The sequence below is a fragment of the Anolis carolinensis genome, chromosome 2 (genome assembly GCF_035594765.1).
Source record: "Anolis carolinensis isolate JA03-04 chromosome 2, rAnoCar3.1.pri, whole genome shotgun sequence".
Taxonomy (NCBI): Eukaryota; Metazoa; Chordata; class Lepidosauria; order Squamata; family Dactyloidae; genus Anolis; species Anolis carolinensis.
Genome location: NC_085842.1, coordinates 82,793,379 through 82,812,769, shown reverse-complemented (window position 1 = coordinate 82,812,769; position 19,391 = coordinate 82,793,379). Strand labels below are relative to the sequence as shown.

The 19,391-nt window shown below is 41.9% G+C and overlaps 1 protein-coding gene across 2 annotated transcripts in view; it reads right to left on the bottom strand.

Moving 5' to 3' along the window:
* Positions 1–19,391, bottom strand: part of cacna2d2 (calcium voltage-gated channel auxiliary subunit alpha2delta 2) — an 839,819-nt gene that overhangs the window by 767,219 nt on the left and 53,209 nt on the right. For both annotated transcript variants that reach the window (XM_008105051.3, XM_008105052.3), the window contains exon 2: positions 10,515–10,596. In XM_008105051.3, coding sequence (XP_008103258.2) covers positions 10,515–10,596 — 82 coding nt within the window. The remainder of the gene's footprint in view (positions 1–10,514; positions 10,597–19,391) is intronic.

Genomic DNA, 19,391 nt, shown 5'->3' with positions numbered 1-19,391 from the left:
CATAAGCAGCCCTCATTAACAATTTCCAAAAGGGAAGGAGATTTTTTTTTGCAGGCGGTTCTCACAGAAGCAGTCAGCTGCAGAATTTTGATGAAACACCAAACAGGCAGCTCCATGTAGATCACATTACAGCAGTCTAACTTGGGTGTGATCAAGGTATACTTCACCATAGCCAGACCTGATTTCTCAAGGATCAAATGCAGCTGGCATGTTAATTTTAACTGTGAAAATGCACGTCTAGCCATAGCTAAAACCTGGGCATGCAAGCTCAGATCTTAGTCCAGGAATATACCCAGCAAGCCTGAAACCCCATCCAACATCGGCTGAATCCATATTTCCTAATCTGCCTTCCAATTGAGCAGGAGTTTCAATTTGTTCAGAAAGTGGTTCAGTAGAGAAACAACTTCTATGGAATTCGATGGAAAATAGAGACAGAACTGTATGTCATAAGCATAATGCATAAACACTCTCCTAAGCATAAGGTTCTGCGTATCTGTGCTAGACCTAGAGCTATTTCTTAATAGGGTGGTGTAGTCCATATTTTGTTGGTTATCCTTGCTGCTTCCCTTCCTCTTTATTATAATCAAAGGCTGAGGATGGCCATTGACTGAATTTGGGATACACATTGCCAGCAGGGATTACTAAGTGCACCCCATTCTTGACTCCTCAGCTAAGCAATGTGCAAAGTATGTCCTTATTTGAAGAAAAAAACAAGCCTAGCTGGGGAATGTTGGCAAGACTTTTGAAATTAAAACAGAAGGTGGAGCTGTAGAGTAAGATAGGGACAGGGAAGTTCTACCTTAGATGAATCCTGAACCCTCAGCTAAAGCTTTTAGTCTTCCTTCATTTTCATTGGTACCAAAATTAATAAAGAGCAAAACTGTGGAAAGCAGACCTGCCAGACTGTCAGCATGAGGTAATTAGCCAAGGAACAGAAATCACAATAGAGAATAATAGTACTGATGTAGTGAACATTTGTGAAAAGCCACTTAAGAGAAATGAAATGTCAAGTCAGTTAGAGAGGCACTCCAGCCAGCTCCTTCCAATTGCTCACATTCACCACCAGAACCTCCCAAGGCAGGAGAAAAATGTCAGAGCTCTCCAGCACACGTGTTTTCATAAAGTAGAAACAGAGCTTCTCTCTGTTTCCTTGGAAGAATGCGAGCACTTCTCCTGACTAGTAACTGTTTGCCACCCTCTCCATGTGCTTTCTTTTGAGCTGCAGGAAGGAACACCTGTTGAGGAGGATCAAATGTAGCTCCGCTGCAGGCTAACCGGCTGTTGAGCACTGCCAGCAAGCTGTGCACCACTCCCAACCAATGGCACAAGCTTTCAGGCCATCTGGACTTCTTTATGGACTGGGTGTTTTCCTCATTACAGTTCAGGAGGTGATGCCAACACTGTCTATTACTCAACAAACCATCACTGTAAGAAATGAACAGATAGGGCTGAGCCAAAGAACAGCATAGTTTATACCTCTAGCAGTATAAATAGCACAAGGGTCACTCAAAAAATGCCCACAATTTTTTGAAAAAAACAAATTTTATTTTACATCTTTGCTATTTATACAGTACATCTATACATGCTTTAGGAACAAAGTGCCACATTTCCACATAACCCCCACCTATTTCAACAGACTTACACCACCTTGGAACTAGGGCCTGTATGCCTACAGTAAAACTCTGTATTGGTTAAGCTGAGCCACTGTTTAGCAGCTGCCACAAGGAAGTCATCATCTTCAAATCTTGTTCCATGCAGGTAGTCCTTCAGTTTGCCAAATAGGTCATAGTCCAAATCAGGGCTATAAGGGGGTGTGGCAACTGTGCCCACCCAAATTTTTCAATCTCACGCTGTGTTTGCCCGCTAACATGTGGCCACACATTGTCATGCAACAGCAAAAAATCGTGTTTCTGCTGGCATGGATGAACATGACACAGGTGAGCATGAATATTCTTAATAAGAGTTTCTTATATGCTTTTGAATTAATGGTGGTCCCCTTAGGCATGATGTGCACTAGCAGGACTCCTTCTGAACCCCAGAAAACAGTTGCCATATCTTTTCCTGCTGAAGGTGTAGCTTTGAATTTCTTTTTCTTGGGAGAATTTCCATGATGCCACTCCAATGATTGTCTATTCATCTCTGCTTCAAAATGGTGTAACTATGTTTTATCTCCCGCCACAATTCTTGAAAAAAATTTGTTTCCATTATTCTCATACCAGCACTACACAAAGGTGAGAATTGTTTAGTCCTTCAGGTGTTTCTCAATAACAACTCCCAGCAATCCCTACCATTGGCTATGTTGGCTAGAGTTGCTGAGAATTGCAATTCAACATCACTAAGTTCCCACCCTTGCTTAATTGTTGTGAATGGGGTGTTTTCAGCAAGGGCCTCCCTCATGTAAAGCTACACGTACTGCAATTCCTTCTACCACAAAGCTATTAAGAATATAGAAAGTCTCTCTTTTTTCATGTGATCGTGCCAATTTCAAGCCATCTGGACTTCTTTATGGACCGGGTGGGAATCAGCTCTATAAAGGATGTTCAAATAAGCATAATTCATTGAACCAGTGGGATAGGAAAAGAGGTAGCTCTCAAGAGTTCACACGCTAACACCTTCTTGTATTGTCTCTACATAACTCCATTTGACAGATTCATAGCACTATCAAATTGTTTACAGAATACTGAAATTTTACAAAACAATCAGTACACCCAAGTTCAATCTGAAAATAATTAGGAAAATACTGGCCTTTAAACTGGCTGGAGTGAATTCGAGCTCCACTTGCAGTACCTACACCTTTTTTCCACACTTGAGAAAGTTAGAAGAAAGGTGTAAAATGGAGGGTTCAGATCAACTGGGGCTGTGCTGGCCCATGGCTTCCAGTTCAATAATGCTTTGAATTTGCTCAATTTTTTCTTCTAGAATTTACAGGAGCTATCCAAGGTGCTGAACCCATTTTAGATGATGAAGAGAGAATCCCACCAAGATCTCAGAGTACAATAAAGGCTCAACATCAACTAGTTCCAAGGGTGGAGAATGAGGCATCTACAATCAAGAAATCATGTATTAAGGTTTCCATCCAAGCATTAGCTTGACATTATGCATGTTACTGTGGCATATTTTTGTCTGATTGTGTATAAACCAATTAGGTGGCAATAAAATAATCATTTTCCATTTCCATGTCAATGGATCCTAAGAAACACTGCAGTTTGTTTTTAAAAGTTAGCAAAGAATAATCTCTGCATTGGGAGTGCGGGGCTAGATCTCTAGAAGCAGGGTTAAATCCCTCATTATGTGATGACTCATGGGCCATGTAGTCCTGTTCCTAGTGCTGTTGTGAATGATGAAGAGGAAAACTTGGGTTTTCCACCATTTCAGTCAGAAAAGGAACTATCCCAGCCAGAAATTGAGCCTTTGCACCTGCAGGAGGCTTGTCTTCCAGAAATCTGCCAAACAAGCCCTGAGTCGAGTTCTCCCCCTTTTTCGCGCCGTAATTATTATCTCCAGCAAAAAGGAGTGCAACAAGCTAATCGCAGGAGCTTGAGAATTGCAGCAAAGCATTCAGATGATTAAGCCTGCTGCCATGAGAAATTTTAGGGAGTCATACATCTGGACACAGAGATTGACTTTTTTGATTTTCTGATTCCCCAGAGAAGTGTTCTCTGGTGGGAAAACGAGGCCTATTTAGGTTCCTTGCTCCCGAAGGAATCTTGCGGAGTCAATTCGTCAGCTACCGGAGCAGCGTGTGTGGACAGCTACTCCTGCTTCCAAGCCTTTGTTCCTGTTCCAAGCCTTCGTTCTCAGCCTTGTTTTCTCCCCGGATCTTGCCTTGTTTCCCGGACCTCGCCAAGTAATTGCCACGGATCTTGTTCTTGCTCCCCGTTTCCTTGTTGCCTTGAATCAAGCTTTGTGTTCCAAGAATCAAGTTATTTCCCAGCCTTGCTCAAGTTCATGGACTAAAGGACCTTGTCATCTCCCCTCACTTGCTTGGCAAGTGAGTGTTTCGGTTATTGGATTACAACTTTGGACCTTAATATTTCATATTGGACATTGCTTCTTTGGACTAATTTTGAGCTTTCCTGAAAGGTCTACTTCTGGACTATTTCCTATACTTGTTTTTATTAACTTTATATATTTCCTTAATAAAGATATTAGATAGATTCTTGCCTCTGTGTAAGGTTATTGGTGCTCTGCAGCCTGGGTCGTGACACATTATACCACCAATTAACCCTCTGCTTATTTGAGAGCATCAGTCATTCTGTGCTTTAGCTCTTTGTTTTTATATAATTGCAATTTAGGTTTGTGAACTGAATATGCATTAAGAATATGCATGTCATATCTTTTTAAAGATTCCCAAGATAGTAAGGTTTACACATAACACCACAGGGGATTTGTTTTGTAAACATGTGAAACAAATTCAGTTTTCCATCGATAGTCTTTAATTTTCTCTTTTTGAAGCCTAGAAGGGCAGGTGGCTGTCTGCAACAACTAAAAGTATTGATCCACTGAAGAAGGCTATCCAGGAGTAGACATGATGTTATGAAAAATAACAATACTTGTTCAGCACACAAAACAATTACATTAGATTTGGCTACAATACAATGTAATGTTTACAGCGAACAAGCTGAGACTTAATCCTGATAAGACAGAGGTCCTCCAGGTCAGTCGAAAGTCCGATCGGGGTATTGGGTGGCAACCTGTGCTTGACGGGGTCACACTCCCCCTGAAGGCGCAGGTCCGCAGCTTGGGGGTCCTCCTGGATTCGGGGCTGACGCTTGAAGCTCAGGTGTCGGCCGTGGCCGGGAGGGCCTTTGCACAATTAAAACTTGTGCGCCAGCTGCGACCATACCTCGAGAAGTCTGATCTGACCATGGTGGTCCACGCCTTAGTTACCTCTAGACTGGATTATTACAATGCGCTCTACGTGGGGCTGCCTTTGAAGACGGTTCAGAAATTGCAATTAGTTCAACGCACGGCAGCCAGGTTTCTAACTGGAGCAAATTACAGGGCACGTTCAACGCCTCTGTTTAAGGAGCTCCACTGGCTGCCGCTTACTTTCCGAGCCCAATTCAAGGTGCAAGTTCTTATCTACAAAGCCCTAAACGGTTTGGGTCCCGCCTACCTTAGAGACCGCATTTCCCCCTATGAACCCGCACGATCTCTTCGCTCGTCGGGGGAGGCCCTCCTCTCGCTCCCACCACCCTCGCAGGCGCTGTTGTTGGGGACGAGAGAGAGGGCCTTCTCTGTCATGGCCCCCCAGCTTTAGAACCTGCTCCCTAGGGAGATTAGGCTGGCCCCCACCCTCCTCTCCTTCCAGAAGAATCTGAAAACCTGGCTTTTCTGGAAAGCCTTTGATGAGTGACTTCTGTTGGTTTAAGATGCCTGCCTATGTAATAATAGACCCACTGATCTGCCCTTTTATTGTCACTATTGTCATTTATAGTACTTCATTGACTATGTCAATTATGTAACTATCTCCTCCAGATTTGACACATTTACCTTTCGGCCCAGACTTGTGTTTGATATACCTGTTTTAACATTTTATCTTGTAAGATTGTCCTTTTCGATTGTTTTACCGATATTGTTGATTTATTGTTGTAAATTTGTGTTTTTGTTTTGATTTTATATTGTGATGTTGGGCAAGGCCCCATGTGAGCCGCCCCGAGTCCATTCGGGGAGATGGGGCGGGGTACAAGAATAAATAATAATAATAATAATAATAATAATAATAATAATAATAATAATTATTATTATTATTATTATTAATGTTTATGATGTTGTGTTACAAGAATATCTGAGACATAGGACCAAACCACAACATTATATCTTAATGCAGGAAATGAAGCCATCACAAAATTTATGGTACAAATTCATAGTCTTCAGAAAGAGATGAATTGTCATGTGTGTTATAAATAGAGCATGAATCAGGAAATGTGTCACTTATTAGTACAGATAATGTAAAGATAATGGTCCACAATAAACAGAAAGGGTATGGGTGAAAAGTACACTATACAGCAGAAACATCTGCAAGCTGAGAACAGAGTGATATGAACAAGATAAAGAATGAAGGCATCTCTGAGCCTTGACTATTTCTTTATAAAATAGTGAACTATGTGCTCACAATGCATTTTAGTTTTCAAATACAAACCAAAATAAAACAATCCCCACCAAGAAACACCACAAAAGATGCACACAACTAGCAACCTCATCACAAAGGGCTAAAATCGGCAACATGCACTGATTTTAGCCCAAGGCACACACAGAGCCGGCTCCCATCAGACGGCGCCGGCGTGGCTATGTGGGTGAAGGAGGGCAGAACCAGCTCATGCCGCTGCCAGGACAACATGTGAGGGCTCCCCTGTTGCCATAGAATCCATGGGGAGACGCCGCATGGTCATGTTTCCCCCCATCTGATTGCCCTCACCTGGATACAGGGGCATGGGGTGCCAGATTCCCCACACCCTTCTACGAAGTAGAGCGATACCGGTGGACATCTGATGAGGTCATAGGAGTGTTGTGATTTTCTTACTAAGAATCCTACATATGGTAGTTTGCTAGTTTGTCTCAACAAATTGAGTTCTACACCATTTATACCAATGTTTCCAAGTCTATTGAACTAAAACCATTGACATGGGTCTGTTCTATTGGATTCTTCACAGACTTCCACAAATTCACTTTCTATGGAACTAGATACAATTGGCCTGGAATCAGTTAAATCAGTTGCAAACAGAACAAAAATAAGGAGATGATTAACAAGATGTGTATTGTGGAATAATACTAGCAAGTGATGCTTATGATTTCTAGACACACAAAAAAAAATCCTAGATAGTCAATGGCATTCTCTGCTTCTGGATGTCAAGCTGCATTGCTGCTTTGACAAGGAAGGGGAATTTGGACCTCACATGGATGTGATCAGATCCTAATCACCTGACTGGGCACATAGCACTGGCTTCAGCAAATCAAAGAGGGTGGAGCTGACTGCTTTGTTCAAGAAGCCCCCTTTCAGTTGCTCAGGCTGTTGACCCTTCCTCCCGCCCTCTATATAATATGAGTGAATGCTGGTTGCTTTAGGGGACTAGGTAGCGATCCCTCCCATTGTGTCCCCCACCCACCCTGCCTACTTCATATTGTATTAGTAGTTGTCCAAATGAGCAAAGTGTCACAAATATTTTTGTGTCATAACTCAGAAAACCCCCCAGCATTTCTACATTTTCTGCTGCCATATTTCTGATAATAAATGTCATGCCTCATATGGCAGAGCAGTTATGAGACTTCACTCGGTGACGAAAGCACAAATGCATATCCACCTACTACAAACGAACAAAAATAAGAAGAAAAAGAAAAATTAAAGGGTAAAATGTTGTTTTCCCATTTTTACTGGTGTGCTACTGCATTATAATTGGGGAGGAGTTAAAAAGAAAAATGCGGCAGACCTGCCTTACAGATTATTGTCAGAATCCTGTTAATTAATTTCAGCTAGTATAGGATTGCTGAATCAACTGTTGAAAGGTGAGTCAACATATGGGTAAATTCAATGATTGTATAAGTCTACTCTAGTTGAGACTGACAATAGGATTTATTCTTATATGTATTTGTTTCATTGTCTCTCTTTCTGTATGACACATACATACATGCACATAGAGATAAGCCCCAAGAAACAAAAACCGAATTCTAGTCTTGCAAATGATGGTGTTTGACAGATCTGCAGGTCTAAGACCTTTATTTCTTCTGACAATGTTACTTCTATTTTTAATCATGGAGACACAAAAGACTGAGTCAGAACATTAAGAAAGGACAGTGTGAGTCTCAGAGCACCAAAATATGCATCATGGCTATGACTGTGCTATATATTGTGCAGATATATAGGGGCTTTGATTAGGAACTATTGCTATTAGTTACTGTTTCTTATACAGTTAACATCTGGATCTCAGCTTTGTTTTTTTGCAAGCTGCTTTGGAACCATGGCAGGGAAAAGTTTGTGTTGCTATCAGACTAGTGAGACCTAACCCTCAGTGTTGGACTCGTACCAGAATTTCAAGCCTAACATTTAACTGAGACAAATAAAGACTTGGATCTTGGCTTGCTCTTGCAAACTACTGTATTGGAAAACATATCTCACAAATTCAGATATCATAAGAAACTAATGTTAGTTCAGAAATGAAAATGAAAATTTCTGATCCCCAGACATGGAAAGGTAGAGGAGAGGGAAGGGGGGGAAGAGAGAGAGAGATAGAGGGGGGGGGAGGGAGAGAGGGGGGGAGAGAACACACATGAGCCTAAGTTTTGCCATGGCTCATTTATACAATGCAAGATAAATACTTTCTAGGTTTTGCCAAGCCTCACTCATACAATGTAAGATAAAGGCTTTCTTTATGTCTGAACAAAAGCATGCAGCATATACAGTCAGTCCTCCACAATTGCTGGAATAAGGGGCACAGAACCCCCCCCCCATGAAAATAAAAGACTGCAAATAAATACATTACTTTTCTTTTTACCTGAGAGAACAACTTTCTAGAAATTTCTAGGTCTTCCAGCATTGTACTATGGTAAACTTATGCTTGAAGTTGAACATAGAATTTCATTGGAGGATCAAGAGATTGCTAGAAAGATGTTTTCTCTAGAAATCTCTAGACCCTCAATCATGACTGGAGGAAGGTGACTATAGAGACATACTGGAGGACCTAGGGATTCCTAGAGAGAACATTTAATCATATCCACAAAGTCAAAACTGTAAATATGGTGGGACGACTGTACAGGCATACCCCAGTGAGCAATGCCTCTTTTAAAGAAGCTCTCATTTACAAAGTCTCTTTGTGTCTATCTAACTTCCTTGTCTTCTGTCTAGCTAAAAGATCTTTTAGTAGCATCAGCATTGAAACAGTGATAATAAAGGGCTGGAAAACATAAATTTTTGATGTTGGGTTGGAGAAGCATGTGAGCAGCACCATAAAGCTTGAGCTCAGAAATAACTGGATTCTACTCTAGTTGATCTTATTGTAGTTGTATGTGTCCACCAGTAGGGTAGACAGCAGCTGCTTTCAGAATGGGTGAACAAAAAAGGAGGAAAAGATGGTGGTAGTGGGGGAATAAGACTCACCAGATATACCCAGCATGTTAAAAAAGCACAGATGTATATGTATATATATGAATGTGTCTATGTATGTATATACAAAGAGAGATTGCAAGTTAGACAGATTGGTATAAAAGAAGTCTAGATGGGCTACTGGGAACAAAACCTTGAGAAAGAGCAGTTTGAGAGATCTGGCCTTCAGGAACTATCAGGAAAAGTTCTTAAAAATGGACTACAATAATATTATCATACTGAGTGATTATGGTTAAATTAGAAGAGTTTTTTAACCCAAAAGTTATAGATGGAAAATATATTTGATGTAAATACAGAAAGAGAGTGAGCATGATCATGATAAAATGACATAAGAACTAACTTACTAACAATCTAAATGAAAATTGTAGAACTTTCTTGGTAGATATTAATAATAAATAATTTAAGAAAAGATTTAATGTGAAATAATCTGTTATGAAAAATTAAGTTTAATTTACATTGAACAAAAATTGGAAAAGAATACATGAAGACCAGGAGACAATGTGAGAACACAGAAGAAGATACAACCAATGAACTTAAATTAGAATTGTTAAAATGCTCAATATTCTATCCCCATTCTTTCTGTGTTATTTCTACCTCTAGTACCAAAATATTTATTAAAGAAGTAATGCCCAAGAACACATCTATTTCATTAGCTGAGCTATACCTGCACATGGCCCACAGACAGGATGGGCAAAAGAGTATTCTTTGAGATTATAACAAAATTTAAAGAAATACAATAATTTTGCCAAGTCTGTATATAATGTATTTATTAAAAAGAAGCCAGGTTAATTCTTTCCTGTTGCTAAAAAAGTCATATCCAGAACCACCCCAAGATAAACCTATGTAATACTAAAATGATCAAGAGTCTGGAGAACAAGACCTATGAAGAATGGCTTAAAGAGCTGGACATGTTTAGCCTGCAGAGGAGAAGGCTGAGAGGAGACATGATGGTCATGTACAAATATGTGAGGGGAAGTCATGAGGAGGAGGGAGCAAGCTTGTTTTCTGCTGCCCTGGAGACTAGGAAGCAGAACAATTACTTCAAACTACAGGAAAGGAGATTCCACCTGAATGTTAGGAAGAACGTCCTCACTGTGATTGCTGTTCGGAAGTGGAACTATCTGCCCAGAGAATGGTGGAGGCTCCTTCTCTGGAGGCTTTTAAGAAGAGGCTGGTTGGCCATCTGTCTGGGATGTTTTGAATGCAGTTTTCCTGCTTCTTGGCAGAGGGTTGGACTGGAAGTCCCACAAGATCTCTTCCAACTCTATGATTCTATTATTCTAATGCTAATTACAGTAATTCAGAGAGTATCAGTACTGAATGTCCACAATTTATTTGGAAGTAATCGGCTTTATCCAGAAATATGAACTTCAAAATGAAATGAAAGAGAAGGCAAAGCATAGCAATACTTTACCCGTTTGAGTGCCTGAACACCACCAAATATCCTCATCACGCCATCGATCTCTTGCTCCAGCCTTCTGGCCCAGTACTGCATTCTGAAAGAGAACGAGATGGAAGGCACATCAATTCAGTTACAGAGATAGATGAATTGTTACCAATTTGTTCTTAGGCCTGAGCTTGTACATTCTCCTTCTAATACGTTTAATTCTGTTTTAATGTGTGTATGTTTTCTAGGTTTTAAAATATAAAGTATTGCTTTTGCTGCTAGCTACTTTTTAGAGTGATAAAGTAGGATACAAATAATAACAATAATAACAACAGTTGTGAGCACATAGAAATGAAAGGATATTTCAGTTCAATTAATATGAATCTTCTGTTTTCCAATCAATTGTGTAGTGGTGAAGGACCAGTATGCTGTGGTGGTTTATGTGATGAGCAATTGACTGATATCTTGGGATATCTCTCTGAAACAATATATGGTAACCAAGAAGTTGCTTTCCCTAGGCCCCTTCCACACAGCTGAATAAAATCCCACATTATCTGCTTTGAACTGGAATATATAGCAGTGTGGACTCAGATATCACAGGTCAAAGCAGATATTGTGGGAGTTTCTGACTCGATATTCTGGGTTATATGGCTGTGTGGAAGGGTCCCTAGCGTGCTGGAATAGTACCTTGTTTAAAGATCATACATCTAGCAGGGGGTAATTTACCATCCAACATTTCACAGATGAAAATCAGGACATGTGTGAACAAGCAGCATCAGCGTATGGTCAAGACAGCAATAATGAAGAAGAATACACATAAGATAGGTAATGCTGTAGTAGTTTGCTTTTCCCATAATCTAAAAGGGAAAGCAGGATCCCACTCTTTCCTCTCCCCTATTTATCAATTAACCATGCTAGTGCAAGCTACTTTTGTACTTGAACTCACTTTGCAGCCATTCAAGTAAAATGACGACAAAAGGGGGAAATGAGAGAAGGAGAGAGAATTTTTAAAACAGCTGAAAAATGGGATGGCAGATGATTAATTGGTACTGACCCTGCCATGATATGAAATCATGATATGAAATCTCAGAATATGATTTTAACTGAATCTGTTGCCATTTGCCAGACAGAACATGTTTTCAAAACCCCAACAACAACAGAAGATGCCTGTACACAGTTAGCCGCAGATTCTGATGCAGGGATGGCTATGATGAATCTTGGCCCTTTGGGGCTTGAGAAGGCGACAATAGAGATGACTAAAAAAAGAATGAACTAAAGCAAAGTCTTGCCAACCATTGAAGTGCAGTAGACAGCAACAGATTTCAGAATGCCTGCAGCATGACTGAACAGCTGGCAATTTCCACTGAGATCTTTCTACCTGTAGATCCTATACACATCAACATCTGTCTATTCTTTTCCTCTCTAAGAATGCAGGTTGCCATGCCTTATCAGGTCAGTGGAGCACTCTCATTTATTCCAGTTTCCACTCATTATGGAAAATAATTTCAAATGACTTTTGAAAACAAATATTTCATTGTCTTTTAATTACACATAAGACAGGGGCAGCGGGTTGTTTCAGCTGCATATGGAAATTAGAATTACAGTATTATATGTTACATGGACTACATAATAAATTATGCTTTTGCACATTAAATTAAAGAGTTATTTCAGAGGGGAAAAGATATATGATATAGGAGAGAGGTATATATCAAAACTCATTCTGAAAATGACAACAAGTAGGTACCCCATTAGTCTGCCCAAAAAATTACATGACAGCTCCAAGAAATGAGACTGGAAGCTCTCTCCAAACTCTTATTGCAATTCAATTTGATCAAGAAATAAAACAGAAGCTTTGTGAAAGAGTGCAATAGGAATATGTCTAATCTTTGAGGATAAAAAGCCCCCCTCTGTCTGTCTACTCATTAATCATGTCACCATGAGGCATTCTGTGCAAATGATTATGAGTATATTTCCACTTAGATGAATGAATCCCATGACCAGAAATATGATATTATCACTTTCTGTATCAGTTGTAACATGCTGACAAGATTACTACTATTTTAGTCATTATTTCTGTTCACTTTCATCTGACCTGTCTCCTCACTCTATAGCTATTTACAGCACTTTATATTTTATGGAAAGTGAATAAAGTCAAGAGGAAAAGGGCAAAAGACACAGATATGCCATTATGTACATGGGCTTTTCACTTCAGAGCAGCTCTGTACAGAAAATGTAAGTGATCGGATATGACAGCCAATGCCTTTTCAGGATACTAAAGGCATGCCTTGGTTGGCAAAATTGAAAGAGCAATCATTCCTTAAAATTTCTTATAAGTCTTGTAAAATCTCATTTAAGATTAATGCATAAAGGCCAACATTTTATATACTTTTAGTGTAGCACAAATATATGCTACTGAAATTATGATGGATTAAATCCTTGTACAATTGAACACAAATGATTGAATTCATCTCTGAGTAATGGCCAATTGTCTCCCTCATCCACCTAGTTAAACATGAACATTTTCTTTGCACAACTTCCCACCCTTGTATGACTCCCCAGAATGTACAGCCACTTGCACAACATGGTCATGTTAACATGGGACATCAATAGGATCCCAGCCTCAGAAAGTAGCCAAATGTGTCATTCATCAGGGCAAATTAGGTTCAATTTCTACACTACTGATATTGTATTTTATTTTATTTTTATATGTTTATTCTGGCAGCCATTGTGACATTTAAGAGAAAAAATAAATATAGGAAAGAAACTAACAGTAGAGTACTACTCCCTTATCAACTGATTCAAATGTCATGGTTTCACTTTTCCATACTCAAAAAACCTACCCATCTCTGAAATGTTTGTGGACTTATTTGGATCCTACAGTATGATGCTATGCTTCCTGACTTAATATAGGGTTCAGTATTGTCCACATTTTCAGGTGGAATGTATCCCCCACAGAAATAGGGGTTGGGTGGGATTCATACTGTATTTCTCTAACAAATGAGAAAGCTTCATTTGTGCTTGACTGGCTATAGCATTCTCACATGTTTAAATACAACTGCAGCCACAAGCCATTCAACCACTGTGAAAGATGTAACCATTTTTTTTAGCTGAAAGTACACAAAGCAAAGTTCTAGATTTCCACAGTCAAACACCTTTCCTACGACGACAAGCAGAAAGTGCAGCAAGATAACACTTTATCGACAAGAGGACTAAGCCGTCTTCCACCAGCATCGTGAGGAAATCAAGCAGGCCAGAGGTAGGTGCTTGGAAAGGGTCAACTCCATGCTGAGTGGCAAAGGCAGCGAAGCGGTTTCATTTGGCTTCATATGACCGCTGAGTAGACAGACGGTGTGCCACATCTATGATGCGAGCTACTGTGGTGGAAAGTGGCACGGCCAGACCCGCCATGCCATGAGGCGAAGGAGGCCGAGGTCTGGGTGGCGTACACACCCCTCTTGGACTGTCAGCAGATCCAGCAGGTTGCCTAAGGGAAGGCACTCCCCTGCAGCCATCGTGCTCAGGAGCGAGAACCAAGGCTGTTGCTGCCACTTTGGAGTTATCACAATGGCATCGACATTGTCTGCATCCATTTTGGCAATCACTCTGCTGAGAAGTGGGATGGGCGGGAAGATGTAGAGTAGAGGGCCTTTCCAGTTGTACAGGAAAGCATGCCCTAGACAACTGTGTTGTGCACCCTGCGGCATTCTGGAGCAGTAGAGGTCGCACTTGGTGTTCTCGGGGGCTGCAAACAAGTTGATGTCCAGATGGCCCTACCTCTGGAAGAGCAGTGCTGCTGTACGAGGATGAAGCGACCACTCATGGGTCTCGAGTCTCATCCTGCTGAGCTCATCTGCCTTGCTGTTGTCCTGGCCGGGGAGATGTATGGCAACCAGCGTTATGCGTTTGGGTATACACCAATGCCAAATGGCGAGTGTGAGTCGGAGAAGGGTCCGGGATCAAGTGCTGCCCTGCTTGTTCAGATACCAGACTGCTGTTGTGTTGTCTGTCCGTATCTGAACAGTATGGCTGATGATTGAATGTTCAAAAGCACGAAGTGCTTTGTGAATGGCCATGAGCTCCAAGGCATTGATGTGGAGTTTGGCTTCTTCTGGAGACAAAATGCCTTGCGCTATCTTGGAGCCGAAGTGGGTTCCCCATCCCTGCAAGGAGGCATAGGTGGTAATCACTGCCGAGGGCCCCGGAGGACAGAACGGAATGACATGCCAACACAGACATTGCGTCATAACGTCCACCAATGCAATGATCGATGCACCACAGGCGGGACAACTAACAGTCATCTCTGGCTGTGGCGGTGGGTTGAACACCCGGAGAAACCAGGACTGCAAAGGATAGAAGTGCAGACAGGGATATGGAGTGATTGCGGTTGTTGATGCCATGGGACCGAGGGTAGACTGAATGTGCTTGGCTTGCACAGATGGCGATTGGATGATATTCTGAACCGCTGACCAAAGGTTGCGGAATCGGTCTTCAGGAAGGTATGCCCTGTCCTCGTGAGAGTTGATCTGAGCCCCAATGAATTGTATGGCTTGTGTGGGCTCGAGGTGAGACTTTTGTAGATTCACCATGAGTCCCAGGTCCTGCAGGAGGGATAAGGTGAATGGAATATGCTGCAACAACTGTGAATGGGAGGTCCCAACCAATAACCAATCGTCGATGTAGGGAAACACCGTGATGCCCTGGAATCGCAAGTGAGCCACCACCACTGCCATGCATTTACTGAAAACGTGTGGTGCCATGGAAATCCCGAAGGGGAGCCCTCTAAAAAAAAAAAGCCTTGTGACCTATCTTGAAAGAGAGGTATCTGTGGTGGCTTGAGGCTATGCGAAAGTGGGCATCTTTCAAATCTATCGTTGTGAACCACGTGTCCCGTGGAAGAAGAGGAAGGATGGTTTGAAGCATCACCATCCGGAAACGACGTGCATGGATATATTCATTCAGACCACAAAGGTCTAGAATTGGCCTCCGGCCGCCATCCTTTTTGGGGACGAGGAAATAAATAGAAAAAAGGAAAAAGAAAACATCAAGGGATGTAAAGCAACAATAGCCCACTTCTGGAGGAGGGTACGGACCTCATCCCATAAGACAGTGGAGGGCGGTGTTGTTCTCACAACGTCCACCTGTGGTCGCTCCTTAAACTCCATAGAACAGCCATGCCAAATAACTTAAAGGACCCATCTATCGGTGGTGATGGAACACCATGTCGAATAAAAGCCAGCTAAACGTGTGCCAAAGCATACAGGTGAGATATGCTGCTGAGAAGGGGAGCTGTGAGGAAGTGCCCGTAGATCGTGGTGAGAATGTGAAGGAGACCCCAGTGAAGAGGAGGAAGAGGTAGAGTTGCTAAAAGCGATGCTTCAATTTTGCCTGATACTTTCCCCTACCCTGCTGGCATATAGACGACTGTGTCTGTTACTTTGGGGAGCACGATCGAGGCTGGGCTGAAGCCCATGTTGTTGGGAAGTAAGGCTTGCGATCATAAGCCAATGACTGTTGGCCTCTTGACCTTGACCTATAGCTGGTCTGTGGAAAGCCAAACTTGTTTGCAGCCTGTCGGACCTCCTGTTTCTGCTTGAGATGGGTGTTTGTGTCAGGGTTGAACAGACCATTATCATGCGCTGGCATATCCTCTAAAATCTTGCCCTCTTCAGAAAGGGTTGACGTACAGAGCCAGGCGTGTCTATGGATGGAGGTAGACAAGGAAAATATCTTGCCGGCATTGTTGGCCAAGTGTTGATGCAAATCCTTCTGGGCTCTAGCCAAAAGCAAGGCTTTCTGATGGTAGGCCTTAGCCATATTTTGCTGTTCTGGAGGCAAAAGATCCAAAAGTAGAGCAATTTTCCCCCATAAAAAGGCATCATAAGAGGACATGTATGCCCCATAGTATGCCATCTGGGTAGTCAAGCTTGCATTGGCATGAGCTTTTTTACCCATGGCCTCCAGTTTCTTCCCTTTCTTATCCGGTGGGGTTGGCTGGGAGTTATGGGACCTCTTGCACCGGAAGGTCAATCTGCGCCTGTGCAGCCTGCAGGGGGAGAGGAGGCTGACAATCCAAAGATAGTGGCTTAGAGGAGGGCTGCTGTGGCTCGGAGGCAGTATCCGCCACGCAGCGCGTCTTTTTCTTCCTTTTGCCACTCTTCACAGCAGCTGAGGGAGTGTGTGTGGCTTCTCCACGTTTGCTCTTTGTTTGATAGCTAGTGGTTTCAAGTGGAGCGTCTGTCTGGCCCTGAGAGGGTCCAGGCGGCTCCAAGGCTGCTCGGCATGCTACACCCTCAGGGCAAAGAGATTTTTCGTAAAGCAAAGCCTTCAGCCTCAACTCCCAGTTTTTCCTTGCCTGTGGAGAGAAAGCTTTACAGGCAGGGCAAGACTGAACGAAGTGTGTCTCTCCTAAACAGATGAGACATATACTGTGCCTATCTGTATCAGGGAGCTTTGCAGCACAAGAAACACATTTCTTAAATGTAGTAACAGACATGATACAGACCAGGTCCAGGGAGCCAGACAGTAGAATACTCATTTTAACAGTCCAAGTCAGGAATAGAGAAATCAGGAAATCCAAAAAACAGTCCAAGATTGTAAAGTAAGTAAATTGTAAGAGAGTTTCCAAAGTTGCTGCAACTAAGGCGGCGGAAAACAGGAACTAAAGCTTCTACAGCTGATATAGCCTCCTATGGAGGGTGGGCGGGGCCCAGCCACAAGCCTAAATCTTGCCAGAGGTTTCCACTGATTGCTGCACAGGTGCTAATTTCAGCAGAGACCACCAAGGAGAAACAGGCATGCTTCATCTGGCAGAAGGGTCCCTATCCTTCCAGCTATGGCTATGCAGATCTGACAGTGTTTGAGATTCACATGGATAATTTTATTTCATTCCAGTTCTCCATCAGTTTAAACCGCTTTTCTTCTTCCCATAAAGAAATTTATGTGCACTTTTGTACACATTTTTCGTAATATTCAGAAAAGTTATCATAACTTTAGAATGTTTGATTTTTCTTAATACATCTTTACAATGCATGTATTGTAATCATGTTTATTTTAATGCATCCATGATTTTGTCCACACTTTTTCTTTGCTGAAATGAATCTTAAGGCTTGGAAATATATTTTCAAAGCACAATGTACTTTTATTCAGTTGCTAGGCTCAGAAGGTGCAAAACGGAATTTTCACATGAAAATGTGAAACCAATTAATTTCTTTTCCAGCCTTACATGTAGAAAAGGCAGACACAAGTGTCAGGTATCTCCACTGTCTCCCTCCATATGAAATCCAGCAAGCGATAATAGGAGCATCTGGGCTTTCATTACTTCTGCCCAGCAGCAGAAGAGCTTTAACCTCTAGAAAGTATAGAAATAACAAAATGTAATTACACTGGGCAGAAATGTGGTTTTCTGCTTACATATCACAGGTGCAGAAATGATGCAAATATATAATCTGTAATTCTCTGAAATAGAAAATTCTGGTGATATTTAGGACTAGGGCAGTGGTTCTCAACCTGTGGGTCCCCCAGGTGTTTTGGCCTACAACTTCCAGAAATCTCAGCCAGTTTACCAGCTGTTAGGATTTCTGGGAGTTAAAAGCCAAAACATCTGGGGACCTATAGGTTGAGAACCACTGGACTAGGGGTGTATGAGGACCATCCTTCCACTCAGCTTTGGGGAACATGTAGACAACATGTGACTCAGCCATTTTAAAAGCCCCTGAAGTATTTCTGCTACTGCTGAATTTATGTTTTAATGCAATGGCAGAGCAGCAAAAAGCAGTGTTTTCACTTTTTAAAATTATTTTTGTCTTTGAAAAGAAGATTTACATTTCCTATGTGCAATGTTTTCAAGTGGATATATATTCTTTTTAGCATGCACTTCATATTTAAAATTCTAATAGATGAGAAAAGGCACATGGGCAATCAGCACCAACTCTTTGGTTTTGTGACCCTAGGTAAAAAATTCAAGATAACTTTCTTAAAAGAGACATAGCATTTCTGCAAGCCTCTATGTATGGCAAGTGTGGGGTCTTGACTTTAGCATGTAAGTGTGATGAGCATCTGGTGTCGTTCAGAACTGGAGAGGAACATTTCCTACAATATCTCAGTTCTTAAAAAAAATGCTCCTCCCACACTTTTAAAGGTGTGCCCCATAGCAGTACCTAAGAGGCAAAATTGATCCCCTAATGTGCTAAAGTAGCTAGCTACCTCAGTTGAAGCCCAAATTCAATAGTGGCAAGTGCAGGATTGCTCAGTCATACTTGAAGCTAAGGGAAGTTGGTGTACAAAGTTACCCACTGGGTCTTGTTTTATTAATCTGCATTGGATTCCCCCATAATGAGCTAGATAGGGAGCTTTCTTAACCCCGTTGCTGACACCCAGGCTCCCTTGAAGGAAAAAAGGAAAGACTCCCAAGAATGGAAAGGGAAGCCTTGTAAGTTCTCCATTACAACCAATGGGGCGGATCTAGATGCATATTTTTTTTTTGCTATGGACCGAAAAAGGCTATCCGGCTACCCCACACCATTTTCAGGAGTCGTGCAAAAATGGATATGGGATTCTATCGGTATCCGGCCAGCAGAAATGGAATGAGGTTTAGCTGAAATGCACAAGCCTAGTAGTGTATATGTTGAAGAAGCTATCACTGGACCTCACGCAATTCGGTAACTTTCAGCCTATTTCCAATTTCCCCTTTCTGGGCAAGGTCGTGGAATGTGTGGTTGCCTCACAACTCCAGGCATTCTTGGAGGACACTGATTTTCTAGATCCAGCGCAGTCTGGCTTTAGGCCGGGACATGGTACCGAGACAGCCTTGGTCACCTTAGTCGATGATCTTCGCCGGGAGCTGGACAGGGGGAGTGTGCCGCTGCTGGTTCTGTTGGACCTCTCAGCGGCCTTCGATACCATTGA